Here is a 25,099-nt window from a genome sequence, read left to right on the forward strand (position 1 = left end):
CACTTCTATTATACTATTTTAGATGCGGTTTTTTGCGTTTTTGATTGCGTTTTAATAGAGTACGTCAACAGAATGTACACTAAGAAGGGATTTTTCGATATTCCCCCGGGGGGAGAGGGACAGGATTAAGGCTTACTGTGAAGAACTTGGCTTCTATTATACTATTTTAGATGCGGGTTTTTGCGCTTTTGATTGCATTTTAATAGGGTACGTCAAGAGGATGTACACTAAGAAAAAATTTTTCAAAAAATTTTCCCCCACGGGGGAAGTGTTATACATTTATAATAGATACATTTTGAGCCACAACAAGGCGTGGCGGGGTCTGCTAGTAATACATAAAGCCAGACAAGTCATCAGATTTTAAGGCCAAAAAATGTGAATGTTTGGTACTGGCCTGAAAAAAGTCCAGATCTAAATATGATTGAAAATATCTGGCATCTTTTAGAAGTGCAGATATGCTTTTTTCTTTGTGGTTTTAGGCCCTTTTTCCACTCAGAGAGCACTAAAAGGCCAGTGCAGATATATTAATATCAAATTAGAATTAATTAATTGATTAGAAACTAATTAATTTGTCTAGAGATAGGCAATTATGCCTTTTTTTGTTAATTTTAATAATTATAATAAATTTTTTTTATTTAGAATTTCTGAAAGAAAAGAATTGGCCTGAAGTAGGACTCAAAGCCACAGCTCCTACTTACCATGCAGAGGTGTTGGTAGCAACATACTATGCAGACCTCCATCCAATCTTCACTTCCAGAACTATTAATTTAGATATAATCTTACTGGTTACTCACAATGTCAACTGGGGACAACTTCAACACCCATGGTATCCAGATTCTAGTCATCCCCAGTTAGTGCCATGAGTAACCAGTATGGTTATATCTAAATTAATACAATAGTTCTGAAGTAAAAATCAGGTGGAAGTCCAGATAGCATAACTGGCAACTGTAACAGAAAGCAGGAGTTGCAGGTTGAATCTCACTCCATGTGATTCTTTATTTCCAGAAATTCTAAATTAAAAAATTTATTTATTATAATTATTAAAATTAACACGCATAACCACCTACCTCTATACAAATTAATTAGTTTCTAATCATTTACTCAGCCATATAATAGTCTGATAATTCAAACCAAATAATTTGCTGAGTTAACTATAAATCAGGTTTAGAGGAGTTGCTAATTATAAATACCTCGTATATATATATATATATATATATATAATACAATCATAACTTAAGTTTAATGAAAACTGTAACAATCTCAAACCTGCATTATCCCTGTCAATACAGACCACTGCAACACCGAACTGCTAAAATAGCTCCATGAGTGTAGCACATTATATGCCAGATCACAATGCCAAATAATGGCAAGTACAAATCAAAATTTTTGCAGTCACATGCATTTCATGGATATCAATTTTTAATATAATTGTTAGAATTAAAATTAAGGTTTAACCTATTTCTTTAAATAAATACAACTATAAAATCTATCTATCAAATCACTGTTTTCAACAAAAGCTTACATACATATTGTGCAGAACCTGAAAGCAAGGCTCAAGAAGCATCAATCTGCATGTATGTTAAAAGCAAAATATTCTATTATCATCTCACACAAATAATGTAAATTTAAAAATTAATTTGATTTACAATTTGAAAATTCTAAAACAACTTTTAAACAGTTTTTAAAAACATTCTTTTAATTTTCAATTTATTTGATTTTAATTAGTTTTTATTTTATTTTTAATTTTGGTTTCAATTTAAAGGTCAGAGTTTTAACTTATTTAATATTAATTCAGTTTTTATAATTATTTTTAATAATTTTTATTTATTTATTTATTATTTATTTAATTCCGCCTACATTTTTTGAACCCTTAATTACAATTTTGATAATCAATTGCAACTTTTTTTTTTTTTGTGACATAACTATAGAAATTGTTTTAGCATTGTTTTGCACAAAAGATAATCAAATTTAAATTTATTTTAATTTTTTTTAGTAATTTCATTAATTTTTGCTTTATAAATTTGCCTGCTGTATCAATGATACAGCGATAGGCTCTTCTCATTGAGAATTCTTGGATACCTTCAATCATAACTTCTTCCACACTTCATTTGTGCATTTATCAGTTAATTCTTGCCAAGCAAAGTCAATATTGCCTATGGCATCCATGATGATATATTTTTTCCAAAACTGCACCAAATAAACATAAATTTAAAGAAAGTACACTTTTTTCTGATTGGTTTATTTTCATAAATAATCGTATTATGTACAAATCAGTAAAATGCTGTGATAATTTAAATCAGTGTAAATTTTGAGCTTTTTTTTAGGCTTCAAGCAGATGGCATTATATTGAATCAGCGCTAAGCAGGGTCTTACTCTACTTTCAGTTTTAATAGTAATGCCTGATGATTCACTTGTTAGCAATGAAATACCATACTAGGTTAATATAATCAAAGTATATTTTAATGTTTAGAAGCAGAGATCAGAGTCAGACCTAAAATTCTGAGCCAGAGGGATGGTCTACTGACTCCAAAGCACTGGTAATTTTACCTAATTTCAAAGCTTACTATTTGGTCCAATGGAGTCTGTGATGAGAGCAGCATAACATTTTTTTTTTATAAAACCCCATAATTGAAATAAATGTAATTTTAAAGATATCAAATGGTAGGAAAACTATTTGATACTGAAATAATATTTCAAACATACAGGTATATAAAATTTGTGTGAAATTGATACTTTTTTTAATCTTTTTAAAGTTTATAAATAGATGTAAAACTTTCAGCTGTCTGAATTCTGTCAAAAACAATTTAAAGCATTAATTAATTACAATATTAAAAAAATGACATAAAACATGGTTTACATTATTGGTTTTAATGTGACCAATCATCATATACAAAGAAAATTCATTCTGACAATAGTCAAAATTTATACATTACTTTTTAAATGTGTCACATTATCTTTCAAAATTTTTAAAATTTGAATGATTTTTTTAATATAGTATTATCTTTTTAGTATAAACACTATGCATCAATACAGTCGACCCCCCTATAATTACGATTCCTATAAAACTACGAAAAAATTGTGACCGGTATCCGTAAAAAACAGTAAAAACCCCCTATAATTACCTCAAACGTCATCAGGCAGCCGAACTACTTTCCCGCCGTCCGTAGCGCCACGCTACAGAGAGATTTCTATCGTCTGGACAGTATTATATAAATTATATATAAATTAGGTACTGTACATATAATTATATATTAATTATATATAAATTAGNTTTCAACAAAAGCTTACATACATATTGTGCAGAACCTGAAAGCAAGGCTCAAGAAGCATCAATCTGCATGTATGTTAAAAGCAAAATATTCTATTATCATCTCACACAAATAATGTAAATTTAAAAATTAATTTGATTTACAATTTGAAAATTCTAAAACAACTTTTAAACAGTTTTTAAAAACATTCTTTTAATTTTCAATTTATTTGATTTTAATTAGTTTTTATTTTATTTTTAATTTTGGTTTCAATTTAAAGGTCAGAGTTTTAACTTATTTAATATTAATTCAGTTTTTATAATTATTTTTAATAATTTTTATTTATTTATTTATTATTTATTTAATTCCGCCTACATTTTTTGAACCCTTAATTACAATTTTGATAATCAATTGCAACTTTTTTTTTTTTTGTGACATAACTATAGAAATTGTTTTAGCATTGTTTTGCACAAAAGATAATCAAATTTAAATTTATTTTAATTTTTTTTAGTAATTTCATTAATTTTTGCTTTATAAATTTGCCTGCTGTATCAATGATACAGCGATAGGCTCTTCTCATTGAGAATTCTTGGATACCTTCAATCATAACTTCTTCCACACTTCATTTGTGCATTTATCAGTTAATTCTTGCCAAGCAAAGTCAATATTGCCTATGGCATCCATGATGATATATTTTTTCCAAAACTGCACCAAATAAACATAAATTTAAAGAAAGTACACTTTTTTCTGATTGGTTTATTTTCATAAATAATCGTATTATGTACAAATCAGTAAAATGCTGTGATAATTTAAATCAGTGTAAATTTTGAGCTTTTTTTTAGGCTTCAAGCAGATGGCATTATATTGAATCAGCGCTAAGCAGGGTCTTACTCTACTTTCAGTTTTAATAGTAATGCCTGATGATTCACTTGTTAGCAATGAAATACCATACTAGGTTAATATAATCAAAGTATATTTTAATGTTTAGAAGCAGAGATCAGAGTCAGACCTAAAATTCTGAGCCAGAGGGATGGTCTACTGACTCCAAAGCACTGGTAATTTTACCTAATTTCAAAGCTTACTATTTGGTCCAATGGAGTCTGTGATGAGAGCAGCATAACATTTTTTTTTTATAAAACCCCATAATTGAAATAAATGTAATTTTAAAGATATCAAATGGTAGGAAAACTATTTGATACTGAAATAATATTTCAAACATACAGGTATATAAAATTTGTGTGAAATTGATACTTTTTTTAATCTTTTTAAAGTTTATAAATAGATGTAAAACTTTCAGCTGTCTGAATTCTGTCAAAAACAATTTAAAGCATTAATTAATTACAATATTAAAAAAATGACATAAAACATGGTTTACATTATTGGTTTTAATGTGACCAATCATCATATACAAAGAAAATTCATTCTGACAATAGTCAAAATTTATACATTACTTTTTAAATGTGTCACATTATCTTTCAAAATTTTTAAAATTTGAATGATTTTTTTAATATAGTATTATCTTTTTAGTATAAACACTATGCATCAATACAGTCGACCCCCCTATAATTACGATTCCTATAAAACTACGAAAAAATTGTGACCGGTATCCGTAAAAAACAGTAAAAACCCCCTATAATTACCTCAAACGTCATCAGGCAGCCGAACTACTTTCCCGCCGTCCGTAGCGCCACGCTACAGAGAGATTTCTATCGTCTGGACAGTATTATATAAATTATATATAAATTAGGTACTGTACATATAATTATATATTAATTATATATAAATTAGGTACTGTATATATAATTATATATTAACTTATTGTAACTTTGTTATAATTAAATATATAATTTCCGCCGTCTAGCGTGGCGCCACGCTACGGAGATTTTACGCTAACTATCGTCTGTACAGTATGTAAATTAGGTACCGTAAGTCTAATACAGTACTGTAATTTTATACATTTCTTGTGAAAGAAACATTTCTTATTCAACGGCGATTAAAATTATTTATATTAATGATGTCTCCGAAGTTCAAGGAACTATTCGCAGAAAAATAAGTTATTAGAAATCGGCCGCGGTTTGCTGAGCTGTTCCGCGACGAAAACAAGCTTGAGCAATGGCGATGTCGAATGGTGCACACTCGGTAAGTAATCCTACAATTTTTTATTTATAGCGTAGTTTATACGGATTATTTCCAAAAAAAATATACGTATTTTGGAAATGTTGAGTCGGATTAGTCTAGAATCGATTAATTTTATGGAAGAAAACCTTTCAATCAGCCGTAGTCCGTAAATTTGACACGTGTCGGGCTGTGATTGGAACGACTCGTAAGAAATCGGATTTCTAAAGAATGGAACGTATCTATATCTTATAGGGGGGTCGACTGTATATTTACAACTGCCAGTGGATTTGAGGCATTACTTGTTATGTTTCATCTGGTTACCATGTGCAGTTAGAAAATATAATGTTTTTTGAACAGCATGTTTATTTTTTTCACATCTTTTCCCTTTTAACTTGTGATAATTATCAAATCAACAAATTCATTTATTCATTAAGAACAAAATGATGATTCAAATATTTGTTGCAGCAACATATCTGTAAAATTTGCCAGAAAAATCAAAATAATTTATTTTTTTCTTTGGTAAGATTTTGCCATTAATTTTTTTGGTACTTCTTGAGTTAGCAGGACACCAGTCAATTGCCTCCTATTTTTTGCAAAATTAAACTTTTATTTTGCATTTTTTACATAAAGATAATTGTAAACATAAATTAAATAATTACAAAGAAAATTTTTTTATCTAACAATATAATTACAAAAAATATCACTTTTAATAACTACGGCATATCATACAGGAAGCATGTGTAACAGCAGGAATTTTGAGATGTGTAACATAGCTGTAAAGTTTCCTGTTTGGAATATTGTCTTCTCCAGATAAATTCTATAAGTTATGACTGCAAATGGTGACAAGAAGTACCAAGTTGTACAATACTTTGTTTCTCCATTTAAATATGCGCCATAACCTCTCTATATTTTGCATATGACACCCTATGTTGGGATCCACAAAATTGTATTTATGATTGACCTGAAAATGATCGAATCCAGTTTCATCTAATTCCTGATGTTTGTATGCTTTCCAACTATCTGAATAAATAGTAGTTCCTTCATGTATATGATTTTTTATTTCCTTCATTAAGGTATTTGCTGAACGATCTGGGACTTGCACTAAAAAATATTCTTTTGATTCCCTACATATACCACAGAACACCCACTGTTACAGAAAAAAACGTGATTGACATTTTGCTTTCTGCACATATACATAGTTTCGTCAATTTCTACAATTTTATTCACACCACAGATCTTTAAATTAGGACGATTTATTAGGGAATGAGCACATACCTCTCGGCATGTAACTGTTCCAGTCCATAGTAGTACTTGGATTCAGGCCTAGTTGCATTTGACAGAAATCATAGGATGTTAATTCCAACGACCATAGATATATGAAACACACAGCATTTAAAAATGATATGCATGAGCCTACAAACCAGTTGTTGGTTGTAATTCCCTTCTTTTCATGACATGTCCTTATATGACATCTCCATTTAGGACTATCTGATGAATAAAAATACAAAGACATTCGGTGATTCTTTGTGCAAAATTCCTTGTTTTTGAAATAAACTAATAGCGCCTTCTTCATCGTCAGGAAGATCCCATAATGTATAATCCATTTTCAATAAGTATAAATGAATCCATTTGAAAAAACAAACACTTGCTACACAAACTCTACAAACAAAAAAATTAAGCTAAATGAAGACACTTCTTGCCAATGTGTAAAACCACTTTACATAATCATGTGAAATTTGTGATGTATAAATGATGACAATTGCATTGTCAGAATTGTAAAAATTATAAATATAATAAATGTTTATAAATAGTTACGACAAACATACTGTAGTACTGTAAGGTCTCGTTTTATGCGGATTTTTTTAATGCGATTTTGAAGTTGTGTGGTTTGTATTTCATCCAAAATTTTTTTGGACAAACATACATATAGGCTTGTTTAGGAAGCCCGCGTATAGACAGTCTCCAAAAATCGTGGGACACTCAAAGCTCACTCCATTTGTTCCACTGACATATAACCTTTATGGATGTAAAGGACAGCTAGATCTACCTTAATCGCTTTAGTTCCTAGCAATTTTTGATATAAATGTAATTAAACATTAAAAATACTTAAAACTAAAAAAAAACAAAGAAATGCGTTAATTTTGAAGAAAAAGCTTCAAAGTTTAACTTCCTTTGTCTTGCCCTTCTGCGAAATTTAACACTGATGAGTCAGTTTATACATCTGGATGACCTTGAAGACAGCTGGAGTTGGATTTCCCGGGGCATTCTCATAAACGTCGCAGGAGGACAAGAGTTTAAAGTAGGGTGAAGCTGGCCGTATATTTTTTAATATTTTTAAAAAATTTGGAGACTTAAAAAACATTCCAAAAATTCAAAAAAAATGTAAAACTATATTACTTTTCAATAAAAAAACTGAATTAAGTTTGAATACAAGTTTATTTTAAGCTTTTATATGAATTTCTTTCAGACATTCGAAGTAATTCATTAAGCAGCCTATTTCTTTTAATATCTGCAAACTTTTTTATGCGGTTTTAAGTTAATTTTAACTCGTTGTTTTGGTTTTATGCGATTTTAGAAAATTACGGAACGTATCCCTACTTTTTCAAGGCAAGTAAAGTCTTTTTTTATGCGAATTTTTTTTATGCGCTTTTCTGTAGAACATATCCACCGCATAAAACGAGACCTTACAGTATTAATAGAATAAAAAGATTTTCACTCCTTCAGTGATAAAAACATGTAAATATGCTAATCATTTTATTGAAATTAGTGTAAAAATAGTATGCATGTTATATTCACAATCATTCTTCTTAAATTTTTAAATCCTATTAACAGAAATAGTAAATTTGCTTCCTTTTTCAATTTAAACATATAATCTTTTGTATAATGGAAAAATTCATATGCATTCGCGATTTAGATTGCATCCATTGACTGTCATCCTGCTAATCAAAAAGTACCATTTTTTTTAACATCACTTGGCTTTAATTATGCTAAAACTTAACTTTGCATTGATGTATTTATTTCACCTAAAACTGATAAATGTAATTAAACAGTATATAAAAATACATATATGCAATGCAAAACATTATGTTTCTTATTTCTTAGTTTTTTTAATGTAAACTATTTTAAGTTGAAATCAACAATTGTGGTGAACAAGTTTTCATAAACTGACTAGCTTACCCGTCGCGCATTGCTGCGATCTCAGAAGAAACGAAATTCAAGCAAACTCGTTATAATAAAATTAAATTTTCATTTTATCATTTTTATTGAAACTTATTATTATTATTCGTTTTCATCGGGAAAACATTTCAAAGTGTTGTTTCAATTCTATTTATTTATTGGAGTGCTCGTGGATACACGATATTTTTTGTTTTTTCGTCTGGTGCGTACACAAATAAATCGGAAGGTTTTCCGACGCATGAGCCGGCCACATACAGTTGTTCACGCGAGAAGCACGGATTCTCCAAATTTAGCCCACACACTCGCAGCGATTGTCAGAAGCGCGATATTTTTTAATCCTTTATAATTTTTATTATTTAATTGCTCCTTCCTCTCTTCCTTGGCATGTTGTGAAATTTCTGATATTTGGATAATAAACCGTTCTATTGTAATTTGTCTTTTTAAATTATTTTGAGTTGATATTAAAATTTGAAAAAGGGAAATACCTAGATTGATAAAATAGGCGAATTTCTTCCTACAACTTCGGTTGTTGTTCGGGGTACAGTTAAGATTTTAATGAAGTTCGAGCGAATACATAATTAGCAAAAAAAGTCGAAATAAAGTGATTAAACAAAAATTATTATAAATATCGTAAATAACAGTTCACAAATGCATATATAGAGATATTTTTGAAGGGGGGAAATGGTCTTCACAATTTGAAATCGATCGAACACACTGTGCGCGAATGCTCGTGTAAACACGCACCATCTATCGTAGGATAAATGTACTTCGCGGGAGTGTATTAAAAAATTAAAAAACTTTCCAAAGCTTCATGCAAATCGTACTATGCCACAAACCTTCGCTGGAGTATATTAAACAACTTCCCAAAGTTTCACGGCAATCGGATAAACAGTGTGGTAATGCATGAAGGACACACACACAGACAGACATACATTCATTTTTATATATATAGATTTACAGATTTGCTTATTATGGATAAATTCTAAGTTAACAAGCCATTAGGCTTGTTAACTTAGAATTAAATGTTATTGAAGCATAAAATCTAAATATAATATAACTAGATATATTTAGAAACAAATTTAAATAAATTTTAAGAATTTGGCATTTTAGATAGAAATGAAAGCAATCAAGAACCAATTATATAAAATAATTTGTGATACATTAATTTATAAATATCTGTTTTCTATAATTGGATAAAGCATCAAAAATGAAATCATAATTTCTTTCTAAAGGTTACTAAATTTTAAATACAGTGGGTGATCAGTTAATGAATGTAATCCGTTCCAAGATTTTGTTTGTTAACCGATTATCGATCTGCCATAGTTTTCCATGGGAATTTGATTAATTCATTCTGGAGACCCAAAAAAATAAAATATATATACTTTCTTACTACGTTTATTCATATGTAATAATATATATATAAAAATGGACGTGTGTGTCCCTATATTTCACTTTTCTGCCAAAACTACACATCGCACGTGAATGGTGTTTGTATGTGGTAGTAGCCCCAAGTCTCCATTCGTGCACCAGGGTGGTTGCGTCTCAATAGCTGTAAGGGTGCGGGAAATATGGGCTTGAAAGTGGTTCTCTATTTCGAATTTTATGTTCAAATTTGTTTGAATTTAATTCAAACATAAAATTTAAATATTGATTCGATTATAGAACAATTGTAAACGTTCCAAAAACATTGAAAATAGTTCGTTTGACTGGACGTGAACAGGAGACGTTTAGAAATAGAATCGGGACCAGGTCTCTAATTACTCTGGAAACAGGGGGCCTAATTCTTGCATTCTGTGAAAACGGGTAAGATTGGCTGTAATTATCTTAATCTTCACTATCGTTACTTTTTAAAAACCCAGCGAAGCGGGTCCTTGCAGCTAGTGTAATAATAAAAATACATATATACACGGTTCTTGCATTTTTATTAGTCATGTTTATTCCTTATGTGGGGATTAAAGAATTTGTCCAATGTCGATTGCTTTTCTGTCTTCTTAATGATTTTTCAGAAGTAATTAATAGCATTGTAATTGTAGAGATCCCTAAGCCTATTAACCTCAACCTGACTTGGATGGCATTTTAAGACCGCTGTTCTGACATCCTCCAACTTCTTCAAAAGTTCTTTAATAGCAGATATCAGCATTAATCCTCTTTTTCAGAAGAAAACATAAAAGAATTGTTTCTGTCAGAGAGACATCGATGTCGACGGCTCCCGTGCTCCAAAAAGTTTCAAATTGTTGCCTGAAGACAAAGGAAGACCAATCGGTATTCGTTATTTTACATTGCTTCTTCTCGTGTTTGTTCAGTAGTGTTCGTTGTCCGATCATAAAAATCTTTCGCGAAAGTGTTCGTTATCCGATTTGTTCATTAACCGATCACCCACTGTATATCTTAGGCAAAACAAATCAATGAAATAAAACTGTATAAAATATGTAATTGTGACAAATATCCATAACAAATAACACAGAACCAGTAAACCAATAAAAAATAAAAGTATTTTATGCTACAAGCATTTTTTTTTTCATATACAATAAACATCAGTTATCCTTGAATATATACAGACAGAACATGATTTTTAAATTGAATCAAACAGATCCAAAATCTTTATTAAAATATTTTTGTTGGTGTTTTTTTGTTATTTGTTGCATATACAACCAGTCTGAGTTGTGGTTAATATTCTATAACTTTAATACAAATTTAACAATTAAAAAAAATACTAGCTTAGGTATATGTGTGTTTATAAAAGTAATGCATCTTTGAAAATTATTGTACTTCTATCAAACTTCAAAATTATTACTGAAGAAAAACAAGCTCTCTTATTAAAAAATTTTGAGCAAAACAGAAAACACTTTCTGAATACTGTGATACAAAGAAATTAAAAAAAGAAGGAATCTATGAGAAAAGCATAATAATAGAAATGTAATTTTGAAACTGAAAGATAAAGATAGTTTTATTTTTGCTACAAGGCAATTTTAAATAAGAATTGATAAAATGAAAGTGATAACGAAATATAGTACATATGTAAAATAGTTAAAGATTATAATAAAAACTTAGAATATATCTATATAATGAAGTTATAAATAAAGAAACTTTGCAATTTGTAAACAAACAAATTAATTATTATGTTTGTTTACAAATTGCAAAGTATTTTAAGAAATTATTATTAACAACAAAATACTGAAAATCTATACATTTTCAAACTAACTATACAATTAATCTATTCAAAAACATTTATACTCAAAAGTCAGATTAAATCAAGTATGATGAAATATCATAGAAGTATAAAATTATTGAGACAGATGAATACAACAGAAAAATAGGAAATGAGGTATGTTTATTACTATAAGTAATAATATAGATGATGTGATTAATCATCAAGTGACAATTAATAATTGGAATAATCAGTAAATAATTATTCCATTGTAAAAAAAACCAGTATTTTCAGTATGAATCTTTTTCAAACTGAAAACGTTCATTACAGTACTAATAAATTTTTAGATATATATATATATATATATATTTTTATGGACTAAGCATCAATCTCGTTTGTAGCTAATTATTAGATCTCATTGATTAATTCTCAGCATCATCTGTGTAATTTTTAAAAAAGTTTCTCATTTTTAAACAATTAAATTGTTATTTATTAACCATGTACAGTACATGTTTATTATAAGGTATTTATTTATTATTCTTATGTAAACAACTACAGGGTGGGGCATAATGGAGTCCCACATTTACGATGTGAATTAAAGGTTTTTTTTGGTTAAGTTTTAAAAATGATATTGTCCCGTTAGGTGGCGTGAACAAGAAAGTTTTCAGTAGTCAACATGCCATGGATGGGTGAAAAACGGGACTTCATCATTGAGGCTTTTTTCAAAAACAGAGTCTGTGACTGCATTTTTATGACACAGAGGGCATTTTCGCATGCAATTTTGTTTAAATGCAAAGGAAAGTGTTCTTGATCGGAAGACAATTTTGAAATGGGTCCAAAATTTAAGGACAACAGGATCTGCAAATCATAAAAAGCAGTTGGACGTCCCAAATTCCTGAGGACATCTGGAAATATCGCCACACTCAGAGCATTGGAGACTGCTCCAAGGCTTTTGGTTTCAACAGGATGGAGCTACAGCACATACAACTCATGCCATTTTGCCAGAAATGTTCCCCGGTCGACAAATCTCTTTATGAGAAGCCATTGAATGGCCCCTTGTTTTCCTGATTTGACCCTCTATGACTTTTTCTTATAGAGGTATCTCAACCCTCAAACCCTACAAGAACTCAAGGAGGCCATTCATGAGGAAATCACTAAAATTCCTCCAGATATGCTGGTGAGAGGAACTGCTCCAAATATGCTCGCCCATGAAGGCCAACAATTAGAAGACATCATTTTTAAAACCTAACAAAAAAAAAAAAAAACTTTCTTACATGTACTTTGATTAAATAAAAAGTTTTTTCCATATTATTGTACTGTTTATTTTTTGAAATTCACCTCATAAATATAGGACTCCATTATGCCCCACCCTTTATTTCATAGTGTTTTGTTAACTACTTGCATTCAAAAGAATGATGTGTGAAATTACTTGTAATGCAAGTCTGTTAATTTTCAAATTATTAACAGAAAAACACTGTCTCCAAAAATATTAGTCATGGTGTATATTTATTAAGAATGATATTGGTGTAGAATCATCAAAAAAGTATATAATCTACATTAACAAAGATAACAAACCCTATCTTGAATCAATGTCAAGAATCTTATATTCTGTTTCAACAATGCTGATATAGTGACAGACAATATTATAGCAGAATCTTGTTTTAACAGATCGCTCGGGATACCAAAAATCATCTGTTGTTCTGAAAATCCATTATATTGCAAATGCAGATTTCTCACACTCCCAGGAAAATATCCATTATTCAAAAAAATTTTCATTTTTTAAACCCCTTAGCCCACATAAAAATACACCTGTACTCAAAATTATTCAGTCTCAAGATTTCTATTCTTTATTTTATATAAACACATATATTATAAATCGTACATTATGCCATAACAAAGCTGATAGAAACTATACATTATAAGGCAAAAAGCAACAAAGTATGTAAGATCATTAGCACTTCACGATATGTTAAAAAACTCTTCCATCTTGGTTTTCTTTGATGACACTGTGATGACGTGATGTTTCTGGGCTTCTTTTGGTGGCACTGTCAGTACAAAATGTTACTTTTATGTAAGAATGATTTCAAAGTCTGATATTTCCTGAACATGAGTCTGCACACCTTTGTTGTACACATGTGTATATCTGGAAGTGTTAAGCCTACGAAGTAGTTCAACACACCACAGAAGAGCATCAACATGTGCTGCAACATTAGCAGTGAGAACCATGAAGATTAAGTGCTTAGTTTGCACAGCATGCAATGTATTTTTTTTAATTCAGTATCTGGAAACATCCACTTATTAATTAAAGGTTGAAAAAAAGTACAATATTTACCAGAGATGGAGCCAGGAAAAAATCTGTTATTCCAAGTTACACATTTGCAAAAAAAAAGAGGTAAAATTACATTGATTTGGCAGGACTAGGACAAAAAAATCCATTGTTCTGCAATCTGTTAAAATGAGATTTTACAGTACATTCCAAAAATCATTGTGATAGGTGAACTATCAAAGAACACCAATACAGTTCCATCAAAAAATTAATTTACAGGACTCCTTACATTATGAAATTATTCACAATAAGCAACATTCAAAGCAATCTGTCTTTTATCACTTGCCTTTCTTGTGCTTAGTAAACACTACTTCATGCTCAGAAATCTTGAACAGAACTAAATTTCCCACTACCCTACAATTCGAATTTTTATTACTGTGTACTTGTTTTTTTAGTTTTCATACATTAGTTTTAAAATAAAACATTACCATGATGCTTATTGTGAATAATTTCATAATGTAAGAACTCCATAAGTGAATTTTTTGATTGAACTATATTTTATGTAAGTTTATTGGCATTCTTTGGTAGTTCACTTATCATAGTAATTTTTGTAATGTAGTATCATCTACATCATTATCAGCTTAGATTGACACAGAGTATAGACAGTATAATCAAAATTATCACAGTAAACTTTTTCTGTTTGAAAATTCACAGTACATTATTTAGATGAAACTGTCTAGTGTTTGGTTATCCACAGATCCTGACAATTTAACTCAAAACCAGTGTTGGCAACACTACCTATTATGGATAAGTTAGTTAGTTACATTGATCACTCAAGAATAGGAGGCAAATACTAAAGGAATTAAGAAAACAGGAAAAATGTCCATAACACTTAAACATTTTTAACTTAAGAATAAGAATTTAAATCAGCTAAACAATTTAGTTTAGCTGATAGAAATAGCTGTTATTTATGTGACAGTTGCATCAGTTTTAAGTCAATTACATAGTCAATCATGAGTTTGATCCAGCCAGAATCCTCCATATTAGAGAAGAAGAAAGAAAGAATGAAAGAATCATGCAGTTCTCCTTTTCATCTTACTTATCAAGTAAGCAGGCCTGTTAGAATGCAATGTAGAAAGGATTCTAAGCAAGAGACTGATTTCCTTTAGTATGTGAATATAAAATCATACCTACATGATAATACATAAAACAATAAATATATAAACACAAATTCCTTTTTATTACAGTGGTGAGATCATTCTGTGCACCTGCTAGTATACTAAATAAACCAATAAGGATTATGGTGTTTCTTACTGACCAATGGAAATAAAGAAAAAAAAGAAAACAATCAAAACTTTCTCTCCTTTGTATACAAACTAAATCTCTATTAACATTTATAGCAATAATCCAACTTGATTGAGGACAACTTATGTGATTCATTTTTCAATATCTTCATGCAACTTTAAACTGTTAATAAGTAATAAAATAAATATTTATATATTTAATTGATAGATACTAAGCAAAACTAAAAAAAAAAGGCTAAAATTTCAATATTTTTTTATCTTAGTTTTAAATATAGTTTAAAAAATATTTCACAACAATTAGTGATTAATCTTATGATTAAACAATTATACAATCCCATTAATCATTAATCAGTTAACTTTATAATCATGCATCCTTAAATAATCATCAGAAAATTTATAATAAAATGATATCTTAGTTAAGGTCATTTACATGCTTAAAATATAATTTGATGTTTAACTTGATAACAATAGATTTGCATACAATATATAATTTATATTAACTTAAAACTATACTAAAAAATATAATCAACCTTCATTAAAAAAATCAATAAGTTTAAGTATAAATGTTTGTTACTAAAGAAAATAATAAGCATGTACAGTACATAAACAACATTATATATCAATATTATTAAAAGAGAACAACAGAATTCCTTCTAAATTCTGACATAATAAAATTTATAAACAAAAAATTCCAAACATTAAAAAACTACAAAATATTAGCTATTATCTTTGTTGGAAGAAAAACATTCATTATGTAAAAACTTAATATATAATATTTTAGTAATATAAAAATAATCATATAAATTTAAAGTTTTTCTAAATCTAAAATTAAATTTAAAAAATTTACTATTATTAATTTCAACATTTAATTTAAAACTTTTTATATTTAATGGCATTGGAAAGACCACATTTAATCAATGTCAAATCTTATTTATATTCAGAGATTAGTAAACATCATAAGACAAACTATATTTATAAAACCTAACAAGTTTAAAAATAAAAATTATAATAAAAAAACTAGTTTCACAGACAAAACAACCCCCATCATAACAGACCAGACATCATATTCATTGACAAACAAAAAATCTAGTGTTCCATCACCACTCACCAAATTGTTTTTGTGAAAAAATATTGGACTTGGAGAATTAAAACAAAATCACCATCATTGTCAAAAAAAAGGAAAACTGAAATACACATTGGGAAATTTTGACAGGTAGGTTGTAATTGTAGGTTAACACCTTCAGACTTGTTACATGCTAAATCATAGTTTCCCAATCTTTTTGTGTATCAACTCCTAAGAAAAATTTTTTCCATCAACCCCCTTCAATATTATATATATGTCATAGTCTATTACATAATTTTTAAAAAACATCTTCCTACATTTATTTAAGAACAAAAAAATGTGTAAAATTTTAAATAATTTTTTTATATTTGCAAAGTTTTAAAAACTTTCATCAACCTCTAAGGAGTCAATACCAACCCCATTAGGAAACTGTGCTAGATAATGCTACACTCATCTCTCATTAAGTGCCAGAGATATGTGCAGCTAGGCCAATATAGTGCTTTGCTTCCAATTTTTTATGAATTATACAAAACTATTGATTTTTATCTCAAAAATCTAGTCTACCAAAGAATTAAAAAAAATTTTAATTGCTATACTAATAAATATTGACTTTGTATATTTTAATAGTACTGCATAAATGACAGAAATAGAGATGCATTTCAGAGTTCAATCTGCATCTTTTAGTAATATAAATTTTATACTTTTATACAAGTATAGTTTACACTGTATTTCATGTAATTCTAAGAAAGTAGTGTTAAAAGAGCAGAAGAAAAAAATACACTTTTATAATTTATACTCGGATATTAGTACAGACACCCAAAACATCTAAAAGAAATTTTGAATTTCTATTGAGTTTGTTGATTACATTCAGAAATGCTATGTGGAAAACAATTAACAGAGCTGGAAAAGGCCTAAATTGATGCTTTGTGTAATGAAAACAAAGGCTGTAAATATTAATACATTGGCAAATGCTTGAACAGACAGCAAGTGTAATCTGTAATTACTTAAAAAAATTCAAGTATTTACAGATTAAAAAAAAGCAGGTCAGTCTTCCAAACTCCCAAAAAGACTAGCAAAGAATAGTCAATCACTTTAAATTCTACATAAAGCTGCAGTGACATCCAAAAGGTCTGTGATATAAAAATTTCTGCACAAACTGCTGTATGCAGAGTTCTACATCAGTATGTAAACATTGTGTAGATCAAAATAAAGAAGTGTCCATTTACACAAAAAGAAGTGTCTGGAATTTACTTGAATGAACATGAAATTTGGTGTTTTCCTAAGCATAACTTTGGCAAAGATAGTGTGACAGTTTGGAATGTTAGTACTGTAGGAAAATTACCTTTAGCTTTTGCTTCATCAAGAATGAACTGTTCAGATTATTAACTGACTCTTGCCAATCAACTTCTATCATTTCTTTAATAAGACCAGTACACCCACTTTATATTATTATATAATAAGGTGATGCATACATTAATTCTAGTCACAATACACACCATATTGAGGACCACCACAGAATAACAATATTGAGGTTCTAGATTAGCCAGCAATGTCCTTAGACCTCAATCTGAAAAAATTACACACAGATAAATGTTCTTTTATATCAGATGAACACCAAAAAACAGTGATTCTGCAAGCCTAGGAAGAGATGGATGTGAAATCTTGTTCAGAGCAGTCCAACAGAATATTTCAATCAATGAATAAAAATGAATGTCTAATAGTAATGTTTCATGACTTGTGTTCTTTTATTCTAATGTTGAAAACAGACCCAAAGGTGTCTATATTTATGCAGCTGAAAAAACTAATTTATGATTAAAATAAGCAAAAACAACTGTTGTTTTTTTAATATACAGTGAACTCCTACATAATACGCTCCCCTAAAATGCAAATTCATATAACATGATGAAAAAATTATAACTACTACTCATACAAAATTATCATTTTATTGTCCAGAGGTATATGTTTTATTCTGAAATCGCATAAAATCCTCTGATGATGAATGTCCCAATAACACGATTTCTTGTGATGCTGAGCATATCCACTGTACTTATATAACTTGTTTACAATTTTACCTGTGTTATTGACAATTAGTTTTCAGCAGTTTAATATGCCTAGGTCTGCTTGTAATGAACATTTTGCAAAGTATAGTATTTATGTTGAGTACTTTATTACTATTTACATATTAGATTTATTTATTAATATTTTAAATTTTATTAACATTGTTGTTTTGTTTAATTAAATACAAAAATCATACTTAATCTCTTTTTCTAATGTTTGAAAAAATATATATTTTTGTATATACTGTTTTTGTGTTTTTCTTTTGAACATTCATAATAAACACAAAAAATTTTATTGTACTATATAAAATAATATATAATTGATAAAAAAAACTGATGTAATTGAATAAAATTTTTGAACCTCCAAATTTATACAAAATCTACTGATAAGTTTTGATCAAATATATGGCAACATTAGCAATTTATAATCTGTAACTGGTAACAAAGTGCAACCACAATCCACACTGCTCTCATAGCTAAGGCTGCTTCTAGCTAATATATTACACTTGTTCAGTTATTGTAAATAAATTTTTTACATAATAAAAATTACTTTTTCATTATTATGAATTAAATTCTTTTATTTGACTTGGTCTGTATCTTAACCTCAAACCTTGTAATTCAAATTTCATCTACTTCTAATTAAGATAGAAAGCTGAAACTTTGAGAATACACAAAGTCTGATGATAATGCACTTTATATTCTTTGTTAACACATGAAATTAATGCAGTTAACAAATGTTTTTAGTGAATAAAGATAACTTATTTAATCCCAGTATTACATGATAGAGATAAAAATTACATTACATGTACTTCTTTCTTTTTCGGATGACCTGATGAGTTTTATGGAACGTTGAGTTTCCAGAACTTTACTGTATATTTCAATTTATTGAATTAATTCTGTTTGGCTAACATTTTTCATATTCAACTGCAGGAATTTTAAATCCTGTAGCCAAATTACTAAATAAAAATCTTATCAACAGTGAATGTAAAAATCACATGCATCAAAGACATAGCTGTACCAAACACCCATAACAAATAAAATAAATGCACTGAAATAAGTAACGAATACTCAAAACTCGCCCAAGAAATGCATCTGTGGTAAATAGTATCTGTATTTTATCTATTTATCACAGATGCATTGCTAGTAGTCCTTTCTTGCAATACCACATACATTAGAAAAAGGCTAGGAACATTAAGATTGCAGATTCACAATAGTACATACATCATACTACAGAAGGTTACCATGCTAAACACATATTACACAGTCAAGAAATTCTTAAACACAGATACATATACAAACAGCATGTAAACATAAGAATTTGTTCTGCAGCACTAGTCAGACAGGGCTCCACCCTGGTCTAGCACAGTACTAGGCATCAGAACATGCCATGTAAGATACACTCTTTGAATTTCTGTTGGATGATAAGATACACTCTATCAACACCACCAACATAATAATAAAATATTAAAAAATTAAAAAAATATATTTGGGACATTAAATCATATGGAGCTATTGTAACACTCATCTCAATGACAGTAAATGATATGTTTTTGGCAATGGAATATCTGTTAGCATGTTAAATGAATATATCTTTGTTGAAATGAAAAATATATTATTATATTTTGTTTCAACACATTTCAAATAAAGAAAAATCAAATATTTCATTTCTGAGTTTTTACCTTATTTCAACAAGATAAAAGAAAATAAATAAATGTTGAATAAAATTTTTCAGTTTTAGTTTATTTGATTTAAATATTATGATAGGATAATTTTTAAACTTATTTGGGATACTGGTGCCGCCTACTTGTCTATAGACATATATTATAAGGATTTTTATATTTAATACAATAAATAGAAAGTAATAACTAATTATCAATTATTATTCAATGCAAGTGGCAATACAAAATATGTATGTTAGAATCATACTATTTATATAAGAAGAGTATAAGGTTGCTTTTATAACTTATTGCATCATAATTTATAGTTAAAAATAGTCAACATTTAAAAGTAATTATAAACTCTAATAAAAATAATTTATAAATTAAAGGCCAATTATAATTATTATTAAGAATTACATTTAATTATTATTAAATCTTTTATATATAATTACAGTTTGTGTCCAAATTAAAGCTTCAACAAAATAAGAAAAAAGTCTGCTAAATATTTTACAGCAATTATAATTGACTAATTGGGAAATTCAATCAGCATAAAAGTTTGACTATTGCTTGCATGATAAGATCATCTGTTGTTCTATCAAACTGTTCTTTAAATAAATTTGTTTTAAAAATCAAGTCTCAACATTGTTTCTATGCATTTGGAGCTAGAACTATTTAAAATGTCTAAAACAATTCCTTTCTCACTTGTTTCTAGCCATTTACAAACTGAGTACAAACATTTTTGGCCAGTTTGTAAACGGCTAGAAACAAGTGAGAAAGGTTTTGTCTTAGTCACTCAAGATTGTTCCATAATTTAACAAAAATTTTGAAGTTAATATTCCTTTTGTATAATTTTATTATTTTTAACTTGTTAAAAAATAGATATTTAATATTACAATCCGTATAAATAGTGAAAATGTCAAAAATATTTATACTCTTAAAAGAAAATATTTCTTTTTTTACATAAAATAAGCATCCGATTCAACAACTATCAAGAACATACATAAACAATGATCAAATGACCATTTTTTCTATGGTAACTTACCCATACATCCTGAATCATGCATATACATACTGTAAATATCAGTATAGTTTTTAATGAAAAAAAATTCCCTAAAATAACATTTTAACATCTTTAATTCATCAAGTCAGTTTATTCACACTAGGCCTACATCCCAAATTATTGTTGTAGACTTTTTAATATTTTTTCTTGAAAATGGCAAAAATAGTTAAAATGTTTAGCAATTCTATAAACATTGTTTAAATATTCCATACAAAGTAAATTTTGATTAAAATTAATTTACTAAAATATTATGTATCATCGTAACTGAGTTTAATACTATCAACAGTATTAAATTCATTTAACATTAATATTCAGATCAAAGTAGCCTCAAATTATATATATTCACATATTTCTGATTAATTGAAAATGAATCACTTGAAAAAATGGCAAAATTATTAACAAAATTTTGGCAAATTATGTAATAAAAAAAAATAAGTAAAAACAATTTCAATAGTATTTGTTATTATTTATCAGAAATAAATGGCTTTCCTTTTTTCAATAGTTTATTGCAACTTCCACAAAATTTATATTTCAAACATTGAAATCTAAAATGTGATAAATTAATTTAAATCAGTATATTTCTGTAAGAACTAATGCAGAAAAGCATATTATTGTTTGAGAAACATCAATTCATAAATAAAATTTTTCCAAAACTCACAATCTAATGTTCTATCTAATGAGATAAAACAATTCAAATAATCAAGATATATTTATTGAATATTTTATTTGTGCTGGGAGATTTCTATTAAACTGAATCCTTTAATGTAATGAAAAAATATTTTTCTTCAAAACATTCTTTCTTATGCCAATTTTTGCAGCTCTAAATAGAATGCTTACTTCTGATGTAATACTGGTGAAATCATTTTCACTTTATTAAAACTTTATAAATAATTTTTTCATTTTTTACATATCAAATCATCATCTTTGAACTAATCAGAAGTAAGTGAAAATTTTACATGTAATCCCAATATAAGTACAGTAGAGCGTCGATTTTCCGAATCAATTGGGGACTGGGGTTGTCCGTATAACTGATATTTCAGATGACTGATTTACGTACGAAAAAATAGTTTAACATATCCGATGTCAAAATTTTTCTCCGTTGCGTGTCGCTTCGTGTTGAATTTTCATCGATGTTAAGCCTAACAAAGACTATTATATCGTTAAAAATTATTTTTTTATTTTGTACAGACAAAATAAATATATTGAAAAATATAAAAACAATAAAAAATTATACTTCAGATGTTAATTTATTATCAGAAACGTAAAATATTTGAGTAGCCCAAGACATAGCCAAAGATTGAAGCGCCACAGCACCGGCAAAAATTTAAATTTGCCGACTGGAATTCTTTCGGATGATTGACTTTCGGAAAATCGACGCTCTACTGTATTTATACTGAAAATATATTTCAAGCAACATTTCATTATATAATCAAAAAATCCAAGTTCAGGCTGAATGATCCATAAAAAGCATGTTTATAATGATGATGATAATACTTTTAAAAATTAACTGGAAATGAATTAAGTAATCAATATATACAGTTATATACTATATAACATATTAAACAAAGAGTTAGTTTAATATATAATATTGATTTCTTTGCAGACGAAATAATTGCAAGAAAACTACACCCCAACTTTTGAAAATTCAAACATTTGAACTTTTAAAACTTTTGTTGTAATTTTATTTTCCAACATAAAATATTGATTTGAAATTTAAGAATACGAAATTAGATAAATATAGACTGTTTAGATTGCATTTAGTTATTAACCTAGCTAAAAAAAAAGCCTTATTAATTCTGAAAAAGCTATTTGTATTGGCTATAAACCAAATTTAAAATTGATCACAATATCCATCATCATTCAAAAAATAGTAAGGTAGTAATTTAGATGGACATTTAGCATATATGACAAATAAACAAATACCCACAAACCAGCAATTCATTCTCTTTTAAACAAACATTTTTATCCATTTTTAATGGTCATCGTCAAGTTTCAATGTAAAACGGGGCATGCTTTGACATAAAATAGATCTTTGTCGTGTGTGTGTGTGTGTGTTTATTTTATATAAACTTGTATTTTTAAAACTGGAATCCAGTTGGAAGAGTAATTTTTTAAACACAACATTGAGCACACACGTATCTTTGCGACGTGCAAAGCTTTTTAAATTTTTGGAATTCACATTCTTTTACAAACATTCCATTTACATCGAAACCCGACGATGACCATTAACAATGGATGAAAACATTTGTTTAAAAGAGAATTAATTGCCAGTTTGTGGGTAATTGCTGATTTATTTAATTGTATACCAGTAATATCATGGCAATTGTAGTAGCATATATGATTTAAACACATTTAGAAATCAATCAATTTGATTGTTTTATTATAACTGGATGCATTTCATTTCAAATATAGTTTAAAATTATGTGATTCTAATAGCACATGAGTTACTCCTATTAAAGTATATGAATCAATATATAATTATTAATAAAATTGATACATGTCATTCATACAAAGAAAGAGCAGCTTTTGTTTTGAAAGTGGCAAAGTGTAGAATGCGTAAGTAATTCGAATTTTCCTTAACTTTTATATACAATAAACGTTCGAAATTCATTTAAAATTATATATATGTTGAGATGCCGGCTTCCGCCGCCTCCTTTTTGTTATCAAAATCGACCATTGCATATATCTAGCGTTATAACGCCTTGTTATACATTGTCTACACCGTAATAACTAGTGTAATTTTATAGTATGTCAATTTTATATGTGACAAGAAGTTACAAAGTCTCACGTGGTCACTTTCACCCCCCCTTTCAGAACTATTATCAACCGAAGAACAACAAAGGAATACTGCGCAGCCGCCATCTTCCGTCCTCATCCCCGACAGAACTTTTCTTACCTTTGAATTGAATCTACTTATATTCTTCTATAGATAATCCATCGATACATAAGAATCAACAATCCTTCAAATTAAGAATCTTAAGCATCTATTTTATACAATAAACTTTGTGATTGTGATCATGTGAACGTCATTTTTAGCGATTTATAAAGCCATCCACTGAAACATCGCTATAACGAACTCTAGGGTAATGGCTGAACACGGACTATCTAAAACACTGAGCATGCGTAAATAAAGTGACGTCACCTACCAAGCTACTCGACGCATGCGTGTTTGGTGACAACTTTCAACATGGCTCCAGTCAAGAAACGTGCGAGGACTGATTTGGACGACAAAAAGTGCTTTTCTGAATTACAGAAAAAAGCTGATCAATTCTTAACCGATCGTAGCTTTTCTAATAATCTTTTGGATATTATTTCTTTATGTATGGTGAGTATACAGCTATTTTGTAAGTCAGAATTCGTGTTTATTTTGATGATGTGTGATTTGCTGATACAATAAGTTTAAGAAATCCTCTTGTTTGGAGTTAAATACAAACACGAGGCAACTGTTAACGTTTATTATGACCCAATAAAACTGTCAACAGTAATTTTAATGATTTTATTTCATAAAATTCTATTAAACTTGGATATAAATTTACAGATTTGGTTTTTATTCAGACTATTGTAATTCTTTCTAAGAATGAACTTAAAAACATTACCTTTATTCTCTGCTCAGTAGACATTGTAACAGGTACTGTACTGTTTTTTTTTTATTACCTTTGAATTTTAGTTATATAGTTATAAATACATAGTCCAAAAGAATTATAGGTTAAATTCTACCTAGGTAGTCCCAATGGCAGCACTTTGGTTAGGTTAGATTAACTATATTTTTAGTAGACGTTTCCTTTTTTTTCTTTTGTTCAAGAACTACCATGACTCAATAACTAGTGACATTAAACACTCGGCGGCCTGCTGGCAGCAGTCCATCAGGAACACGAACAGTCAGAAGCACAGCCATTGACTACCTAAATAGACTTTGATCAAATTATAATCAATAAATCTGGAAACAACAGTCATCTAGTTTAGGATAAAGTCAAATATAATGCTACAGTTATTGGAGTTG

The 25,099-nt window shown here is 28.5% G+C and overlaps 2 protein-coding genes across 2 annotated transcripts in view; one reads left to right on the forward strand and one right to left on the reverse strand.

Moving 5' to 3' along the window:
* The window catches only part of LOC111640581 (helicase domino-like), a gene marked incomplete at its 3' end in the record, with an annotated part of 167,347 nt that extends 143,155 nt beyond the window's left edge, over positions 1-24,192 (reverse strand). Inside the window, exon 1 of the mRNA XM_023386605.1 lies at positions 23,996-24,192. The remainder of the gene's footprint in view (positions 1-23,995) is intronic.
* Positions 24,193-24,211: 19 nt separating this feature from the next.
* Positions 24,212-25,099, forward strand: part of LOC111640582 (nucleolar complex protein 4 homolog B-like) — a 51,560-nt gene continuing 50,672 nt past the window's right edge. The window contains exon 1 of the mRNA XM_023386606.1: positions 24,212-24,424. Within this exon, the coding sequence (XP_023242374.1) occupies positions 24,287-24,424 (138 nt within the window). The 5' untranslated portion in view covers positions 24,212-24,286. The remainder of the gene's footprint in view (positions 24,425-25,099) is intronic.

Source organism: Centruroides sculpturatus, unplaced genomic scaffold (assembly GCF_000671375.1).
Source record: "Centruroides sculpturatus isolate CEXI.00-Female unplaced genomic scaffold, Cexi_2.0 scaffold1354, whole genome shotgun sequence".
Taxonomy (NCBI): domain Eukaryota; kingdom Metazoa; phylum Arthropoda; class Arachnida; order Scorpiones; family Buthidae; genus Centruroides; species Centruroides sculpturatus.